The sequence below is a fragment of the Haliotis cracherodii genome, unplaced genomic scaffold (assembly GCF_022045235.1).
Source record: "Haliotis cracherodii isolate W230 unplaced genomic scaffold, xgHalCrac1.p SCAF_4, whole genome shotgun sequence".
NCBI lineage: Eukaryota > Metazoa > Mollusca > Gastropoda > Lepetellida > Haliotidae > Haliotis > Haliotis cracherodii.
The window spans coordinates 56,396,724-56,416,992 of record NW_027266297.1 but is presented as its reverse complement, the minus strand read 5'-3'; the positions used below and the strand labels follow the sequence as shown (position 1 = coordinate 56,416,992).

General features: G+C 38.9%; 1 protein-coding gene across 2 annotated transcripts in view; it reads right to left on the bottom strand.

Annotated features, from left to right (window-relative positions):
- Positions 1–17,577, bottom strand: part of LOC139478686 (multiple epidermal growth factor-like domains protein 10) — a 33,276-nt gene extending 15,699 nt beyond the window's left edge. The window contains exons 1-8 of one of the 2 annotated variants that reach the window (XM_071261264.1): positions 17,497–17,577; positions 14,478–14,615; positions 13,832–14,035; positions 3,567–3,773; positions 2,467–2,598; positions 1,987–2,133; positions 1,610–1,753; positions 1,257–1,394 (exon numbers count right to left, since the gene is read on the bottom strand). In XM_071261264.1, coding sequence (XP_071117365.1) covers positions 1,257–1,394; positions 1,610–1,753; positions 1,987–2,133; positions 2,467–2,598; positions 3,567–3,773; positions 13,832–14,035; positions 14,478–14,615; positions 17,497–17,557 — 1,171 coding nt within the window. In that variant the 5' untranslated portion in view covers positions 17,558–17,577. The remainder of the gene's footprint in view (positions 1–1,256; positions 1,395–1,609; positions 1,754–1,986; positions 2,134–2,466; positions 2,599–3,566; positions 3,774–13,831; positions 14,036–14,477; positions 14,616–17,496) is intronic. The other variant, XM_071261265.1, reaches the window with a different exon arrangement.
- Between the last annotated feature and the right edge of the window lie 2,692 nt (positions 17,578–20,269).

Genomic DNA, 20,269 nt, shown 5'->3' with positions numbered 1-20,269 from the left:
TTCAACCTACACAGACAGACAAAAAGAACGGCGGAAGCTCATCGGATGTCGTCATTTGGAAATACCCCTGAAGGTTATAGTTTAATAATATATAAAAACGTATCCCTGCAGTGAAAGTATTTTCGGATTTCGGTTTGCGTGGATAATATTGTTGTCATCCACGTTTTCTGGTATACTCTACACTTGAGTATTTGTCGTCATTCACTTGATGCTCAGTTAATGAATTTATTACAGGTATAATTCGTGGTAAAGGTTCCAATTTGGCCTTTCTTGTGTCTGGGGTAATTATTTAATCTAAATCCAAGTTTGAAGTGAGGGCTTTAGAGCACCAAAATAGATTAGTTATGCTTGGATTAGAAGCCAAACAATATAGAAATGTACTTTCCTAACATTCTCAGTCTCTTGAAACATAAAAACATGTTTGAAATTTGTTGTCATAACAATAAAGTTGGACATATTTTTCAGTCAATTTATGAAATAACTGTATATAATAACTTTGTAAAAATATGAACACGATAAAAGGTGAACTATTTACTTAGTGTTGCAATAGTGTAAACGAATATTGCACAATTTCAAAGCAAGTGACTTGTCAAAACTTCGGCACTATTACCGATGCTACCCACAAAGATACCTACATTTCCTTATCATTTCCTAAACTGTATTTCAGTTTGTTTATCAATGTGACAATACGCCCTAAAACTATCAATAAAAGTGACAAATGCGCTTACGAATGGCGCAGCACAGGTCGCCAACTAGTCTAGATTTCAGCTGTATCATACGGGTACTCACGGGGAAAAACAATAACAAATGAAACAACCAGCTTTAGATCAGTGTCCCTTTAAAACGAATTTGTCCGCAATCAACAAACAGTCACTTCATTAAAGGCGAAATTTACCAACCCGCGACCATTGTGTCAACTTGTAGGTTCTTTGTTCTATTAACAAAGGTCTCCTCTGGACCAATAAAATTCCACCTCTAGTATCCCTTGCATTTGCTACAAACAAAATGGCTGGGCCCAGTCAAGACGATCTGAACGATAATCAAGATCTATGTTGTGATAAAACGGGTCTTACATAGAAACTGGACTTTTATAGTCAGTTAACTCACTTGCCTCGGGAAGATGTCCTTTCTTACTGTCATCCCACCCAGTGACATAATATCAATATGTGTAATCAGTCAATGTCCCTTCACACCGGCTACGACCTTGCTATTACAACCTTCCTATTATCCTCATGAGTGTGACATAATGTCATTACCTGAACAGTCAGCTTGAGTCCATCCTGTCTCACATCCACTGTCACAGGCCCCTGTTGAGTTACAGGAAGAATTCCCTAAACAGTGTCTGGAGGAGCAGACGCCATGACAGTTTGGTCCATAATGTTCGGAATCACAATCTGGAATTACATGGCAGAGATACCAACCTCCTTATGCTTCCTATAAGGAGTTATGCACATATTGTAGTAAAAGTGAAAATTATATTTGAACCACACTGATTTCTTATTCACTTACTCTTACACTTACGACTCATTTAAATATATGAAAGTAAAATTATATTTGAACCACATTGATTTCTTATTCACTATAGTTACGATTCATTTCCATGACTCACCATAGTTACAGTCAGCACCCATCCAGCCAGCTTCACACCCAAAATCGCATTTTCCTGTCACGTGAACACAGGATGATTTTCCTGCACAGTGTCTGTCAGAGCACAGTCTACTGCAATTTGCACCATATTTTCCAATGGCACATTCTGTAACAAGAAAGGAAGAGGTCATCACTGACAGGCATTTAATAGCAGGGTAGATGTAAACTGATTGCCTTTATGATAACCTTGTGGTATGAGAGGTGTTTTCCCATCTTAGGGACCACAGTAGCCCAGTCGTCCTATCAATAACTTATTATGATCTGTCTTCTTGCTCGACCTCCCAAGTGACTTTTGTAATTAATGTGTCTTTTTACTAATAAATGTTAAACATTCTTTACCTTGTGTGCAGTCCTCATCTATCCACCCAGGACGACATCCTGTGTCACATGCTCCAGTGCGACGGTCACATGACGAGTTGGTAGCTAAACACTTCCGCCAAGTACATGTTTTGTTGCAGCTGGTACCATAGTTAGTGTTGTTGCAAGCTATGAAATAATAACAAGAGTTAGAGTATTTACATTGCGTATAAATGAGTGTTGTGAAGCATTTGGGCTGTAAATGGTGCTGGATAGTCGGTTCAAGAAATGTATAAAACAAGTCAATATGTAATATTAATGTACCACTTAAAAGGGCCCCAGTATCACTAACACCACGTGACAGTAAGACCTCCACAACATACGCATGTAGTTATTCCCATACTTCAATCATGACTTACTATAGTTGTGGCACTCATGTCGCTCTGTACAAAAGGGTCGCTAACTACAGTGTTGAGGACAGCTCACTTGGTCACACCAGACCTAACAATAATACCTCCTCACCTGTGTCACACCTCTGTCCCTGCCATCCCGGCCTACAGTCTCCAAGGCAGAATCCAGTCAAGCGATCACAGCTTGAATTCAGGCAGTGACAGAACGTATCACAGTTCACCCCGTAGATTCCTGGACTGCAGGCTGTTGTATTGGGAAGACAAGATTACTGCATTTGAGTGTATTGAGAGACTGGGAGAGGGCGGCGAGTGGAAGTGAATTTGTGTATAACAATATACAATATACGAATACAATACTATTTTACTCGCATGTCGATGTACATGCAAATATGGTTGTGCGACGCTGCTTGTACCAGTGTTATAATGTCGGTTTTATAGTATTAACCAACTGAGACACAATACTACAGTTAAACTTGCATACCCCATCAGTGAGTGAGTGAGTTTGGTTTTACGTCGCTTTTAGCAATATTCCAGCAATATCACGGGGTGGGGGAGGGGGGCACCAGAAATTGTACCCATGTGTGGAATCGAACCCGGGTCTTCTGCGTGCCAAGCGAACGCTCTAACCACTAGGCTACCCCCACTCTCCCGCATACCCCTCTCAGACATATTAGAATGACACCAAGCCGGTCAGTCCTTGTTTTATCTCCTTAATATCATTCAGGGAAACAACAGTCTTTTAACGTCTTTCGATTTGACGCTGCCAGGGAATAGCACCACGGAAGGGTCACAGACAGGAAGAGCAAGGGAATTGTGAGATTTAGTTTAGGTGATACTACGGTAGTGTAGTCCCTTGAATAAAACAAATATTCATATGAAGGATATAGAAACCCATAAGGTATACATAAATAGAAAGGAGAATTATCAGAGGATCGCAATAGCTCAACTCCTGGAAATAAGAACGGCTTTGTTGTATCTATCTTAATAGCTCTCTGCGTCTTGAGATTGAACATCACTTAACTGATTAATAAAGCTGAACTGTATTTGTTAAAACATTGTCACACTGCCTTAGATATGTTTGATACAACTTCTAATATTCTACGATTAAACTCTGAAACCAAACTTAAAAATTTAAAGCACATTTGCTATAAAAGGGCAGTGAAACATGGGTATCAGTGGCACAAGAATGCATAAATGCAATCAAAGATTTACCATATATCTCCACCTCACAGATGTTCAGTGCGCTACCGTAGCCATCGCCTCCTCCCGTCCCCTGCTTCATGATAGTCACCTGTCTGCCGCTACCGTTACACGTCACGTCAGTAGGGTTGGGCGTAGAATTCGAACTCGGTAGTGTGGAGCAGATGTTTGAAGTGTCATTGTTCAGGTAGATATCAGAGTTCGCGTTTTTCCAGTAGACTGGCGTAAAACAAACAAGCAGTGTCTCAAACTACATTGGACTATGATATTGTTTTACAATTTCGCAAATAGCATGTATCACAGCTATATGTTAACATAAACATATGGCTTTACACATTGGCATAATAAAGTAACAGATACACACGTACACCCAATTCTCAATGTATGATTTAAAGCGTATGGGATTTATACAATTCGCATCAACTTCTGGCCACTAGCAATAATTACAACATCACATTATAATAAGCTTATAATCATAATATTATTGGTGAAAAGCACGATATCCCGCGTATATTTCACACGATTTTGAAATTACTACACTGACAACGGATGTGTTCAACTTTACTCTACTCCAAATTAACCTAACCCTCCAAGCTGGCTCAGGAGTTACTAACGCGTCAATAATATCGTGTATCGTATATATATACAGTAATTCGTTTTTATCATGTTCGGCTATCTTTTGTTTGTTTGTCTGTTGTTTAACGCCAAGCTCAGCAATATCCCAGCCATACGACGGTGGTCTGTAAATAATCGAGTCTGGACCAGACAATCCAGTGTGCATCGGCCCATGCAAACATGCCAAACACTTCTGATAGAGACTATGTTAAGAATGTAGAGAAAAAGGGCTTCACTTTGAGCACCTTGTTTTCTATAAATACTGCAATCTGTGACATTATAAAGTGGTGTATAGGTAGATATAATACTAATCTATAGATGTAAACACATTTGAAGATACATCTGTGTGTTAAAAGTTGATTTTGACCGCCCGGGCCAAGTCGGACTCAACACAAGCCAAACACTTCTGATAGAGACTATGTTGAGAATGTAGAGGGAAAAGGGCTTTACTTTGAGCACCTTGTTTTCTATAAATACTGCAATCTGTGACACTATAAAGTGGTGTATAGGTAGATATAGTACTAATCTATAGATGTGAATCCATTTGATGATACATCTGTGAGGTTTAAGTTTGATTTTAACAACCCGGGCCAGGTCGGACCGAACATTTCTGACTTGGATTTTTTAAAGAAAATACAGTAAAAATGCTTCACTTTAACGGCGCAGATTTCTTTAAATGTGATACACCTGGACATTATAAAGTGATGTATAGGTAGATATAATACTAATCTATAGATGTAAACACATTTGAAGATACATCTGTGTGTTTAAAGTAGATTTTGACCGCCCGTGCCAAGTCGGACCCAACACAAGCCAAACACTTTTTATAGAGACTATGTTGAGAATGTAGAGGGAAAAGGGCATCACTTTGAGCACCTTGTTTTCTTTAAATGCAGTGAACTTTGACAGTATAAAGTGGTATATAGGTAGATATAATGCTAGTCTATAGATTTAAAGACATTTGATGATACATTTGTGTGTTTAAAGTAGATTTTGACAGCCCTGGCCAAGTCGGACCCAACACAAGCCAAACACTTCTGATAGAGACTATGTTGAGAATGTAGAGTGAAAAAGGCTTCACTTCGCTCTGTGTTCTCTTTAACTACTGAAATATGAGACAATAAAGTGGTAAATAATTAGATATAATTACTTACTTACTTACTTTGGAGATTTAACGTGCGCTTTCCGACTGATGCGTATTTCGCACACGGGCCCGGCCAGGCCATTTAATGTGTTTCCGAAAGGGGCGAAGGTGGTCTGTGCAACCCAAGAGGGCGCTTTAGGGGTTGCTTATATATAATTTGGGAATTTTGAGATTTGGAATAGATGCCGATGGGGTTGGGGAGGTGAACTAAGGGAGCTGGGTATGGTGGATGTTTGTTTGTTTATGTGATTTTGATTTGGTAGGTTATTATGTTTTTAGATGCGTTTTATTAGTTCCGTTTTGATTAAGAATACGCCTAAGGCCTTGAAGTTTTCTAGTTCATTTTGTGGGTTTAGTATTGCTTCTAGAGTGAGAGCCTTGTTTAGATTGAGGGTGGTTTGTAATGCGGTTCGATGTGTGAGGTAGTGTGTGCAGTGGATGAGTGCGTGTTCTGGGGTTTCTAGTTGTTTGTAGTGTGGGCAGTTAGCTGTAGTGTGTTTTTTTTATTTTTTTAGGTGGTTATTTAGGTTGGTGTTTCCTGTTTGGAGTTTAGTGATTACTCTGTCGATTTTTTTTGACGGATGGCGAATTTTTGGTTTAGTTAGTAGTTTGCTGAGCACTTTTTTGATTTGGCTGTTTGAGTTTAGATATAGGTTATGCAATTTTTGTGATTTTTTGTTTGTTTACACTTTTAATTTCTGATTTTGAGATGGGTAAGTTTAAGCTTATTTCTGGGATTTTGAGGGATAGTTTAGCTGCTTTATCAGCGTTTTCATTACCGTATATTCCTATGTGGGCGGGTATCCACAAGAAGGTTTTTTGTTTGCCTGCCTTAGTTAGGTCGCACTAAAAGCTTTTAAGTATTTGATTTTTTAATTTAGGTCGGTTTTTGGTATTTTTGTTTTGGAGGGCTTGCAGTCCACTTAGGGAGTCGGTAAGTATTAGGATTTTTTTGTGGTTTTTGGATTCTTGATTGTGGAGGGCTGAGGCCATGCCCATTAGTTCTGCCGTGAATATTGATTGGTTATTTGGGAGTCGGAAGGATTATGTGGTTTTAGTTGGTTGTGTGGTATGATCTCCGAAACCCGTGTGTTTGGAGGTCGGATCTGAGGATCCGTCCGTGTAAATGTGACACCAATTTGGCCAATTTTTGTGTATGTATGCTAGTGTGGTAGTTTTAGCTATGTTTGGGTCGGTTTGTTTATTCATTTGGCTAGCTAGTGTTGTGTCTATTTTGGGTATTTTAAGTTTAGGGGTGAAGATATTTGATTGTTTGCAGTTTTGTTTAAGATTTTTAATTTGGTGTTCATTTAGGTAGTTTGTTATTCTTTGGGATATTGGGGTAAGTAAGGGGTGTTTACGAGCTAGAGCTTGGTTTTTAGGGCTGATGTTTTGGTTTATTAAGTTTTGGATGAGAGGGTTTGATTGGGACGCGGCCCAGAAATTTAAGCTGTTCCCCGCGTAGACTTAGTGGCATTTCTCCTGTTAAGGCCTGAAGTGAGGTGTGGGAGGTGCCATGTTGGGTGCGTGTAATGAGTTTGAGAGCCTGATATTGTATTGAGTCAAGTTTTTTAGATAGAGATTTGTTTAGGGTGTTGTATATGGCGCAGCCGTAGTCTAGTTTTGATCTAATTAGGGATATGTAGAGAGAGAGGAGAGTATCTTTGGAGGCTCCCCAGTTAGAGCCAGTTAGGCATCTTAGGTTGTCTAGGTCTTTACTGCATTTAGTTGTTAGGTTTTGGATGTGAGCATCCCAGGTGAGATGTTCATCGAAAATAAGTCCTAAGAATTTGGTTTGTTTTTGAAATTTGATTGTTTGATTGTTTAGCTGGAGGATTGGGGAGGCGGGTTTCATGTTTTTTTATGTTTGAATACTATTCCTGGTTTTTTTTCTGAGTTAAGGGAGAAGCCCCATTTGTCAGCCCATTGTTGTATTTTATTAAGAGATTTTTGGAGTAGATTTTTGGCCATTTTCATGCTTTTAGTGCGGATCCAGATGGCTCCATCATCCGCGAATTTTGATGTGTTTACTTTAGATATAATACTAGTCTTTAGATATAAATAATGTTAGGAACTTAGTGCTTGGACAGTTATTAACACGTGTCGTGTCAGTCCTTTGACATTCGCAAATATCCACTTCCAGAAAACATCCTGTGTTGGTTTAACACGAATTAGTAAAGGTTAATTACCTTAACACGTTAATTAATGAAAGAAGAGTAGTCAAAACACTGTCGCTTCGTGCCCAGGACATCACATCGCTACACGCTAAGGTCGGTGAGAAGCATTCTAATCAAAGAATACACACAGTCAAGACACTGACTTTTCTACAAGACTCACGGTATGTAGTCATAATCATCAGTTAATTACATTCTTGAAGGTGCATTTTGATTCAAACTCAATTAAATGAGCAAAACTATACGTTTTGTGGACACTTGAGATCTGCCTAGATATGCGCGTTTCGTTTTATTATTCTGCAATCCGTTTTTAGTATTACCCGCTGGCCCGGCCCGGCCCGACTTTTCTTGGCCCGACTTTTAGGCAATCCCCAGTATGACTCAGTGTTTCTGGCGATTTACACATTTTCCTACATGAACGTTACATGTCCTTGACAATGCTACTATTTTTGAAGCCATATCAACTTTCACGACCTTCCGTCTCAATAATGTGAGCAGTGAACTAGAATAACTTCACAGTAACTGCAACTATGATGTTTTATTAGTTATCAAGGACAAGGCCATATAGTAACTAGTTGTAGAAGGTTCCACTTAAAGATTTTAGGCGTGTATTCTGGTACTTTTGTCTTTTGTTTATGTCAAAATTACATTTCGGAGTTATGTATATAGTATAAATCTCATTACAGCTTGTCACATCTTTAAAGGGGCCACGGGTGGCCCAGTCGCCTAAGGCGCCGCGATTCGCTGGGCAGAGGTGCGTCCCTTGGGCACGCCAGAAACCTATGATTGTGGGTTCGAATCCCGATTATGTTTCTAGGTTTGTCAGCACCATACCCGTGCTCGTGGGTTTCACCGAAGTGGTAAACGTCTGAGACCGGCATCACTTCGGGCTTTCCTCCCACATTAAGCTGACACGCCGCGATATAACCGGAATACTGTTAAAAGCGGCGGTAAAGCCAACTCACTCACTCACATCTTAAAAACAAAACGGCTATTACCGTCAGTGAGTAAAGTAAAAGTAACGGAATTTTCTCAATTGTGCCGAATGCCTGTCTTTCCATATGTAACAAAACACGGGGTAAGTACTGTCCATGCCAAACCGGTAGGTAGCAACTACCATTTTCTCACTTGACAGAGCACACAAGCTCAGGAAGCATGATTTAGGCAGGTTTTTATCCCTTTTAATTTAATTTTTAACTAAATGGAACTTTTTTTTTCTTTTTTTTTGAGTGTAAGTAACTTTATCATCCAAAACAGGCTACCACAGGAGATATCGCTTGGGTGAAATCAAGTGATATATATACATTGTAGATATATATTTTTTTTTTTTTTTTTTTGACATTTTTTATTCCTTTCGAAGAGTTGTACATCAGGTTCAGAGGTTACACAGTAGGTTTAGTCAATTGTAGTGACAATACGTTACATAGATGTACATTTCTTGTGATATAAATATAGCATGCATAATTGAAACACGCACACGCACACGCACACGCACACGCACAGGCACACGCACACACACACACATGATATGCCTCAAGAAGAGCATGAAAAGTTGTATCGATAGTCAGAAATAACTAAAACAATTATGGTAGTATTGCTATTTGAGGCATAGCTGATCTATAGCCTTATTGTACAGGGCATGATTATTATATTAATTTGTGTAGGATTTTTCCCCATTTTCGTTCAAATTGTAATAGACCATTGTTTTTGGTGGCAATGAATTTTTCAATCATCGCTGTCTCTTTTAGTATTTTCCTAAAATTATCAAAAATTGGTTTCTCACCCTTAATACTTGATATATATATATATATATCTTTTACTGGATATTATAATATGATTAAGTAAAAGTTTATTTTTGTCGAATCCAAAAATAACTGAGTATTTGGTAAGTGAGATCCTAGTATTTGTGTCAAGGTTTAAAAAGGTTTCCAGTTTGCTCCAAAAGTGTTTAACATATTCACATTCCTAATGTACATGTATAAGGTTTTCGCCATTTAAGTCACAAAAGGAGCAAATATCATTATCAACTAGTTTCATTCTTAATAATTCCTTTTTGGTGTAAATTATTCTGTGGATAAACTTAAACTGAAAGTCAATCAATTTAGTATCTTTAGTACATTTTCTGAAATTTGAATAAACTTCTTTCCATTGAATATCATTATCAAAAAGAGATTGCCATTTTCCATTTACTGAGGGTGGTTTTGTTATTGTAATTAGTCTATCATAAAAGTACCTAGATCCTTGAACGGGTATAAATATATCCCTCAATTGTGGACTAAAATTTAAGTCATATATTGGTATTTTGATATAATGGTTGACAGTGTCTCTCCATTCTTTAGGTATACTAAGTTTAACCTTATTATAATATAATATTGTACCCTGTATATCATAACGTACTTTTAATATTTCAAATGGCAAAAATCCATTCTCATTACATAAGTCCTTAATTGTCACTATACCCTTTTTAAACCAATTTTTAATTATGTAGTTTTCATGTTTAAATTGGTGATTTAGCCATAGGGGCTGTGATAGAATTTCGGAGATCCTTTTTGAATTTGTTGTAAATTTTCTGCCGTAATTTCACCAAACATTTAAAACATCTCTCCAAAAAGGGTTTTTCACACATAAATATTTATCAGCATTGACTCCTAGATTTATCATATCAGTGAAAGAAAAAACTGAGGGATTATCAGATATCGATGTACTCTTTTTTAAATACTTTCGAACTAAATCGAACTTACATCATGCACCGGGTCATAATCCTTATTGTGTTTATAAACAACACTTAATAAAAAATGATATTTTTGTCTTTACTTTTGATGTCATCAGGCGTGATAGCAACAAGTTGACAACTTGGTACCTTTCAGCGTGAAAACGACATTATTTCTTCATAATAGCGTACTTTAGTGTCAATGTTAGATTTATAAGGCTATTTTAGTATTTGTACCACTGAATAAGCTTTGTGTGATGAATATATTCTGAGATATTTAACAAATCTGTACGAGTTGTTTGTAGTTGGCTGCGTGAACAAATGTACTGTTAAGGTTGCTGGAATAATACTGTCGAGGTAGTTAGTATAAGAATGTTACACTGATTTGAACAGATTCAACAGTTGGCACATTGATGAAAACTGTTCTTGTTAAAGACATTTTGGTCCTTCATTGAAATTCATCTACCTTGTGTTTGCAGTGAATAGCGGCAAAATCCCTCTTGTTGCATCAAGAAATAACGTGTTCACACGCTTGTTTAATAAAAACGACAAAACATCTTCGTAATCATAAAATATGGTCTACCAGCAGAGTCGATAGTTCGATTCTGACTTTATTATAAGCTTGTGTTTATGAATCACTATAAAATAGTGACGATACCAGGTGCTCGCCTACCTCAAACATTGTGTTGGGCTGATGGAACATTACTCGACATAAAGGGAGAGCTGACTGTTGGAAAGATAAAGCCATTTGTCATACTGTCATGTGGATATCTTTCTTTTTGTCACTGAATTATTACGCATAGATCTGAATGTGCAACAGGTGAATATGTTTTCCCATTTGACCATTATTGAACGGTATCATATCAACGATATACTGGAAGCTTAAGTATAACTTCTTGGCCATATTCCCTTGTTTGGGAATTCCGATTCATATGCATAAAGAAACAGTTCGGCCAGAAGGGGAGCATAATTGATGCCCAAGGGGATGCCCAGTTCTTGCCTACAAGCTTTATACTTAAATATCGCTTAGATGTTATCAATGAGGAAGTCCCGCATTTCACAAATTGTTTTCTCAGTCAACTTCAGATGACAATTGCTCTAACTTGGAACAGTTCCTTCTGAACCTTTGATGATAGAGATATAACTATGGTTACCACGTTTTGTAACAAATGCTCTATTGATCAAAGAGTTGAGTTTTTCCTTAAGTTTGTCATGTCTGAAGATGTACTATTCTAAATATATAACTGCACGTGAAACGATTTCACTGTATTCAATAAAAAATGGCTTCAAATCAGTCCTAGAAGGCTACATATCCGCAACATGGCATGTTTGGTTCTTCAGCAATTTGAAAGGCCGGAACAAGGTATACATGAGATGTTGCCAAGCTACAACTACCATGACAGTCGGTAAATACATAAAGTCAACAAGCCAGACAGTGTTAAACCAACTATCATCGACCCGTACAGTTATCTCAGAATATATTCATCACCCAAAGGTAATTCAGTGATACAAATCCTAATATAGTCTATAAAGCTAAATATAGCCTATAAAACACATACGTTCGATGGTATAAACCCTGTGTAAAACATCATTTAAAGTCAAATATTATCTGTTATAACACAGCAGAGACAACAACAGAATCGAATAACATATATCAAAGTATATATATTTATCATATAATGGGTAGGTTTCTCGGCAGGATAAAGCCAAATGGTCAAACCGATATCCGTTGGGGTCATATGCGGATAGAGATGCAACTATTAAAGGTCAAGTAGGGACTACTTTCACTGTTTATAAACAAACATGGCGTCGCCCTCGTCATTCGGAGATCGAGCCAGAATTAACCATCGGGAATCTGGATAAACTACAGGGATAATTGCTATCATTATCAAAAGAACAGTCTAATATACTGAAAATCACTGTGTCTAACTGTGATGTAGCTAAGGCATTTTATAAGTTTTGGCAAAGCTGGATCAGTAGCCATATCTGTGCTTGTAGACCTCTGCGGCTTGAAACCTTCTCCACAAATTAAAATAGTTGAATTTGGCCGAAATCTATTTGAATTGTTACCTTGTTTCGTTTTGTCGCTGTGTGTACATCTGACAACACTTCTTAACGTTATGACAGGACAGACCGACTGTCGACAACGTGTGGCCGTGACGTCTCATAGACTATGGTTAGAGTAGCTTCCCTTTGACAAAGGGCAGTTACTCTAGTGGACAGACCGATGGATTGCCGCGAAAGGCAATTAAAACAGTTGTTTTGCGTATACAATGTATGTTGCTTCGCCACTGTATAAGAAACAGATTTCAGTTGGAACTAATTTATATTGGCTACTGTCACTGTCCGACTGAGACATCACTTACCCTGTGTCGTAATAAATGCGCACATTCCAGGAAAACTCGCAATGTTTAAGTAATGTTTGTAAGAGATGGAAAGCGATTTTGAAGCACAGAATTAAAGAATGACATTATACGATAAAGAGGATATCACGATTGTGTCTTTGGGGGTGGTAAATATCCTGTATTAGGAATAACTACTATGTATTTAGCTCGCTAAGGCTCACTATATACAATGTTTATTCCCAATGCAGGATATTTACCATCCCCAAACACACTCGCTTGATAACCTCTCTCTCTCTCTCTCTCTCTCTCTCTATATATATATATATATATATATATAGAGAGAGAGAGAGAGAGAGATAGATAGATATAGATATATAGATATATGTATATGTATATATACTCACACGCAAAAGAAACGTAAGTGGTTTTAAGCAAATAGGTAACAAACACGGAACCATAAATTGATACGAGTTTTAGCATGTAGTGAAGCCTGATAGTGTATCAATATTTTTGTTTGCATTTTGGAAGCCCCGAGTAAAAACGCAACATAAAAATCGAATCGCCAAAACGCACCATTTCAATGAATATGTGGGTATCATGCACCCATTTCTCGCGAAATCGAAAATGCACGAACTGTCACGAACTGTAGTGGGTATAAAACTGTGGCCGATTTTTGGACCTAACACTCCTTGGTCAACAATGCCACGTCTAACTCAAATTCAGAGAAACCAGGCTATCGGACGTTTGGAAACTGGAGAGTCTGTCCAAGATGTTGCCCGTCATTTCAACGTTAACATAACCACAATATACCGTCTGCTGCATCGATACAATGCTACATACCACAGATGACCTTCCTCGGAGCGGTCTTTTAGATGATGTTAACCTACAACTTAAGTTCTGCCCTCAATTCTTAGTCAGGTGATCGCAGATATATGGCTAGACATGTTTGTTTTCTAAAACAGGGTGTTACTACCTTTTGATGCACGCATTTGGCTGAGGGTCCGTTCGTCTTTTGTTGACACTATAAAACCTTGAGAAGGACTTATATCGGAGGTTATTCACTGACGTAGAGTGTTTTATTATCAGTAAATTATGCCCATACTACAACTAAGTGACTGATGTTTGTTATTTACATAAATAGTGAGTTTGGATGGAATGTGATAAAATGCTGAAAATAATTCAGACAAGAAGTGTAGGTTAGCATTCTTTGGTACATGTTAATTAAGAAGTAAGTATTTTCTTAGACTGATGATATCATCCGCTGTAAATAACGATGCCTGGATACCTACAATTACGTCTGCTGTAGATCCTGATGTCATACAGCTGGTAGTCCCGGCCCAGATCCACTGTCCAGTCTGACGGAGATCTTTGAGCGTGGAAACAGGTTCTGCCTTCACCAGTTATGTCACTGTCTCCGTCCACAGCCTTTGATGGGTACCAGTTGCCATAAACTCCGGATGCTGTGAATGTTGTCTTGTTCAGTGCAATGTTTTCTACGTACATTGAAGAACAAATATCACGTCATAAACTTCATAATGATCGCTGCATATACTAAACTGAAGAGGATCCTTACTTGGTGAGTAAACTTTATGGATATAAAGCATTCATGACAAAGATATACATTTAACATATTGCTAAAAACTACTTGCATTACGTGTATATTCTGTGTGGAATACACGATGTGTGTCGACGATTAAGTGATTATCCATGTACATGTTTACATGTAAGGTGTCGGTCGAAAGTGGTATTTGTAATGAAAATCAACATTGAAAAACATTGCACATTCATGTTTTCAGCTGATCCTTCTTATATATGAAATATATATGTTGGCAATATATGAGTTACATGTCGAACACTTTGCACTCATATCATTGAATAAAAAAATATTTAACGCATCAACATAAAACACGTAAAATGTATGCACGTGGTACTGACGTTTCTGGCAAAGCCCTCCTCCCTTCGTCCATTCTTTATCACACTCTCCAGAACAGGCACCTGTTGTCACGTCACAGGATGTCTCACAGTGACAGGAGTAGCTACAGGAGTCTCCAAACAGTCCTTTTTGGCAGGAACCTAGGGAGAGATATAGAGGTGAGAGATCTTATGTGACAGGAGTAGCTGCAGAAGTCGCCAAACTGACCTGATTGGCAGGAACCCTATGGTGAGACATAGAGGTGTGAGATCTTCTGTGACAGCTTCAGGAGTCTCAAAACAGTCTTTGTGGACATGAACCTAGGGAGAGATATAGAGGTGAGAGATTTTCTGTGGCATGAGTAGCTTCAAGAGTCTCCAAAATGGCCTGGTGGGCAGGAACCTATGGAGAGACATAGAGGTGTGAGATCTTCTGTGACAGGAGTAGCTACAGGAGTCTCGAAACATTCCTTGTGGACAGGAACCTAGGGAGAGATACGGAGAGGTGAGATTCAACAGTGAAAGGAGGATCTACAGTCCCCAAACTGCCTGTAGAGCTTTGAAACGTGGGCGAGGTCTGACTTAACAGTTAAGAATTGCCCTGTAGTAGATATGCTAAGGACGAATCCCCATTTAGATTCACGTTAATACTGTATGCAACTTAATGATACATGTCCCAAGAGATCAGTCATACTTGGCCATATATATGTGCTCACATTCAACAGATCTGCTGTGAAACTCCCGCATAGATAAGTGCAGCAAGTTTGATTCACATACATTATGTCTTTGTTGTGAAACGTTAAATCGACTCTCTTACTTTCTACCACATGTTCATGTCACGAAATTACATGAAAACAACGAAACTTGTTTTATTCGCACACGAAATATTACCAAACTATTCATCGCTCAGGCAATGATTAATATTCGATGATAACGAACTTCTGTGGCGTGGATGCATGTTTAATAGATAATAGGAACACACAATGTCATTTAGAAAGTGGTCAAATGTAATAAAATTGGGATAACACTTTCTTAATAAATTACAGATTTTCGAAATTTTGTTGCTTGAGTTGCGTCGGGTGGTGAGGCACCTAATCGCAAACACAAAAAACCGGCGATCTAACCCATTCTGCCAACGAGGCTTCCACAAAATCAAAGTCCGACAACTGGTAGTCCAGATCACATACTTTGTGTACCCCTCTGACAAGTGTAAATTGGTATGGCTCCCAAAGCCGAAAGCTATAAACACACAATGTCATTTAGAAAGTGGTCAAATGTCCCAAATGTCATATTCTGGATAACACTTTCTTAGTAAAGTACAGCTTCTCCTACTAAGACGGTGTTATCCCAAATATAACATTTGTTACATTTGACAACTTTCTAAATGACATTGTGTGTTCATAGATTTTCTTGTTAACAGCCATGGTGCACATTCCATTAAACGCTACATGTACATTTGTGTGTGTGTATGTATATCATACTTTGTACTCGTTGTCAAGGGGGAACCTCATATATATTAACTTCCCTTGACAAGAACAGATGACGGTTACTGCGATAACGTGCAAATACGCCGCAAGTGTCACAACCGAAATAAATTAAAACGGTATGTTGTTTCAAGTAACATTTTGTATGTAATGATTGTTAAGCTATCATCTGGAATGCACTGTCAGTGACATATGCCATCTGCTGTTCGTGCTTTTAACGTGCAAGTAGAAAACATTTGAATTTATTTTGTGGTCAGAAATGATGCAGTTGACACATACTGTCGAATCGTTTTCTTCAACATGCCGTCTTTTGGCCGCCACTGTACCAGTCGTTAGATCCTAAGACAGGTCCGACCATGTCTTAATTCTTTTTTCGAAAACTTAAGAGAACTTAGCGCTAAGACAGCATTGAAAATAGACTTGGCTACGATTTCTTCCGCCACGAACCCTTTACGCCAGTCTTAGCGCAAAGACAGTTCCGGGAAAAGGCCGCCTGAGGTAGGGGTTATATAAATTAGGATAGAGATGACAGGACCATGGGGTAGGGATGAAAAGACCCGGGGGTTAAGATTATAGGACCTTAGGGTAGCGATAATTGGTCCCTGTTGTAGGGATGACATGACGCTGGGGTAGGGATAAAAGTACCCTGTGGTAGGGATGGTAAGACCATTGGGAAGAGATGATATGACCACAAGGTGATGATAACATGACCCACTGGTAAGGATGAAAAATCCCTGGGACAGGGATGATAGGAACCTTGTGTAGGGATGATCGGACCCTGGGGTACTGACGACAAGACGAAGGGGTAGGGACAATAGAACCGTGGGGTATGGATGATAAGCCCCTGGGGTCGGAATGATAGGGCCCTAGGGTAGGGATGATAGGACCGTGTTGTGGGGATGATAGCGTTCTGGGGTAGGGATAATGGGACACTGGAGTATGAATGATACGGATGACTGAACCGCGGGTCATGGAAGACAGGACTAAGGGTACAGATAACAGGACTGTTATTTGATTCTGTCCCATTCAACCAGATCTGGAAACACATTCTGTGGGGACCCAGACATAGATGTTTCACGTGTCGGTGCACGTGTCCATGTTGTGATCTGTTTACATTATTTTGAAGGTCAACGTAGCACATATTGGAATCAGCAATGCAATATGTTTATTATTATCATTATTGTAAACATTTAGCTGCTAATAAAAATTTAAATTTGAATAGATAAAAGATACTGCATATTTATACAGTATCACATGGCATATAAGCATATTCAGCTGATTAATACAACATAGGGAAGAGGTACATTATTGGGACTACATAACAATGTCAATCTTCCTCACGGGGTGCTATATGATTCTTGCCAGAGTATCAACACAGCATAGTCAAGGGTAGACCGGGTCACCAATATGAATCACTTCCAAAACATGTTTCCTTAGACTGTTTTCGAAATCACAGTTTAGATAAATAGACAATAGCTAACCTTTTATCGCCCCAGGGGGGTGATGTACACATACTTGAGAAATACATACATCGTAATAAACCCATCTGATCTACTTACCCCATGTCAGTTGTATCCATCCCACAAGCACCACCACAGCGAGTATCCTGACACCCGCCATGTTGAGCAACAGGAAGTGAAATACCCTGACAAACTGTGTTAAACGTTCCGCTCACTGCACATCTACTGTATGGTGTATATACACTCGCAGTAATATAGCTGAATATGTATTTACATTTGAATTCATAAGGGGGCGATTCCAAAGTGTATAGGACACATACACACATGTACATCCTAACTTACAACAAACAAAGTGTTCAGCTTTCAGGTTCGTAATCCCTGTCACATTGCCTCAAATGCATATACATGTACATCCTTGTCCGACGGCTAGGCGGCGAGACTTCATCAGACGTGTGTTCTATGCAGGGATGGACGTGGGTAGACACACAGCTACAGTTTTGATCGATGGGGGTACAATGTGGGACAGTTGGGTAGTGTCAACAGCTCGCACTCCCTACCTGATCCTTCTACGCATGCATGTGACTCATGGACCCGCTGTGAGGCTGACTTCACAACAGAGGTAACAGTGTAGCTTCTATCTATGTCATGTGCGGTCAGCCCTGACGATGTATCAGTGAGGCCTCGAGAATATCTCGTAGCGGAATATCTGTTGGGAATACCATATATCTATTTGGAATATTACATCTATGTTGCCTTTTAATTGTACGTTTCTTATATACCACGAGAGACATAACTATGCAATAATACCTTCATACAAAATAGCACCCACGTAATTATTACAGATTAAAATATTCATTTCTACGTTACATTTCAGTAGTAAGTAGCCCCATTTTTGCGAACCTTTCACACAATTCTCCCTTATTTAAGCGACACTTTCAAAGATAGAACATCAGAGGCAATAGTGAGTGAGTATGGTTTTACGCCGCTTTTAGCAGTATTCAAGCAACATCACGGCGGGGGACACCAGACATGGGCTTCACACATTGTACCCATGTCGGGAATCGAATCCGGGTCTTCAGCGTGACGAGAGAACGCTTTAACCACCAGGCCACCCCACCGCTACAGAGGCAATATCGAGGCATCATCACAGCACAACATAGTGAACATGTGCGCAAGTACATTTCATAATATTGTACTCTGTACTATTTATATAACTAATAATAAAATCTACAATTTCTTTTCATAATCATAACAAAATCGGCTAGGAGGAGCAGAGTTGTCCGGCTATATCATAAACATCAAACAGTGATGACACCTTGTGTTCGCAAAATGGTGAGGGTATGTTGCGCCTTTCAAACACAGGTGAAAAGATATGCTACATTAACTGACCATTGGGCTACATCAATGTAGGTTGTGTTGTGGACATACAAAGATGCTTGAATACACAAAATCCTATAAAATTAGTATCTCCGTCAAGCAGTTGGTTAGTTGGTTGTTTAACGCCGCACTCAGCAATATTCCAGCTATATGACGGCGGTCTGTAAATAATCGAGTCTGGACCAGACAATCAAATGATTGACGCCACGCAATTGGGATACGATACCATGCATCAACCAAGTCAGTGAGCCTGACCACCCTGTTAGTCTCCTCTTACCACAAGCATGGTCACCTTGTACGGCAAGCATGGGTTGCTGAAGACCTATTCTACGCCAGATGTTCACGGGTCCTACATTTAGCAGAGCCAGCATGTTTTTTCAAACAAGTGCTGCATGCTTGGGTGTGTGTAGAGCATTCGCTATTTTCGCGCCAATTGCGTGGATCGATGCTCATGATGTCAATCACTAGATTGTCTGGTCAGAACTAGATTGTTTTCAGAGAGCTGTCGTAGAGATGGAATATTTCTGACTGCGACGTTAACAACAAACAGCAATGTTTTCAACATGTTCTCTCCCGTTGCAATAATGTAATCGAACTTCATTTCTTTGTTCTCCCACTAGGTGAAATCTCCAACTCGCGATATTTTACTGTATGTACTGTGGATAATATATGTCTTGTTTGTTTGTTGTTTAACACCGCAATCAGCTATATTCCAGCTATTTCACGGCGGCCTGTAAATAAACCAGACTGAGTCTGAACCAGACAATCCAGTGCTATCATGATCATCGATACACGCAATTGGCATGCGATGACATGCATCAACTTCTAGCCTCTATCGACAAGCATAGTCGCCTTTTACGGCAAGAATGGGTTTTTATATGTCTATTTACTGTACTAGAAATGTTTCCTGTGACCACGAAACCAACCCTTGAACAACGCATGATACTTCCTTACACATTCTCAAAGAGTTTGAAAAACTTGTTCAATATTTTTCAATGTTTGAGATAGCTGTAAAAAGTGTGAGTGGTTTTGTGTGTTATTTTTCAGCTGTCAAATGATATATGCAATAATGTCTGAATGATTCATGACAGGTACACATCAACCATCTACATATACATCTACATTGTTGAAAGAAGTGTCAGCGTGCTCGTTAGTGAATCTACTTCAGTATCCTATTTGACATGTTTAATAGTGCAAACGCAGGTTATGAATCCAAGCAAACATTGAAGTTAGCTCCAGCTTTTAAGATATTTAGAATTTGCATACTCGAGAAAACGCACCATATATCCTATGTTTGGAGTGTTAATGAATATAAAAAAACTCAGACGTGTTCATCCTTTTCAGATCCTGCTGGTGTTGCTAGAGGGTACCGTGCAGAACGTTCAGCTAGAATTTTTGTCACTGACAGTATTAAGCGACCTTTGCTTCTTGCATCTGATACTTACTGCAGTGGTAACAAGCTGTATGTGCAACGCCAACGCCAAAGAATATCAAT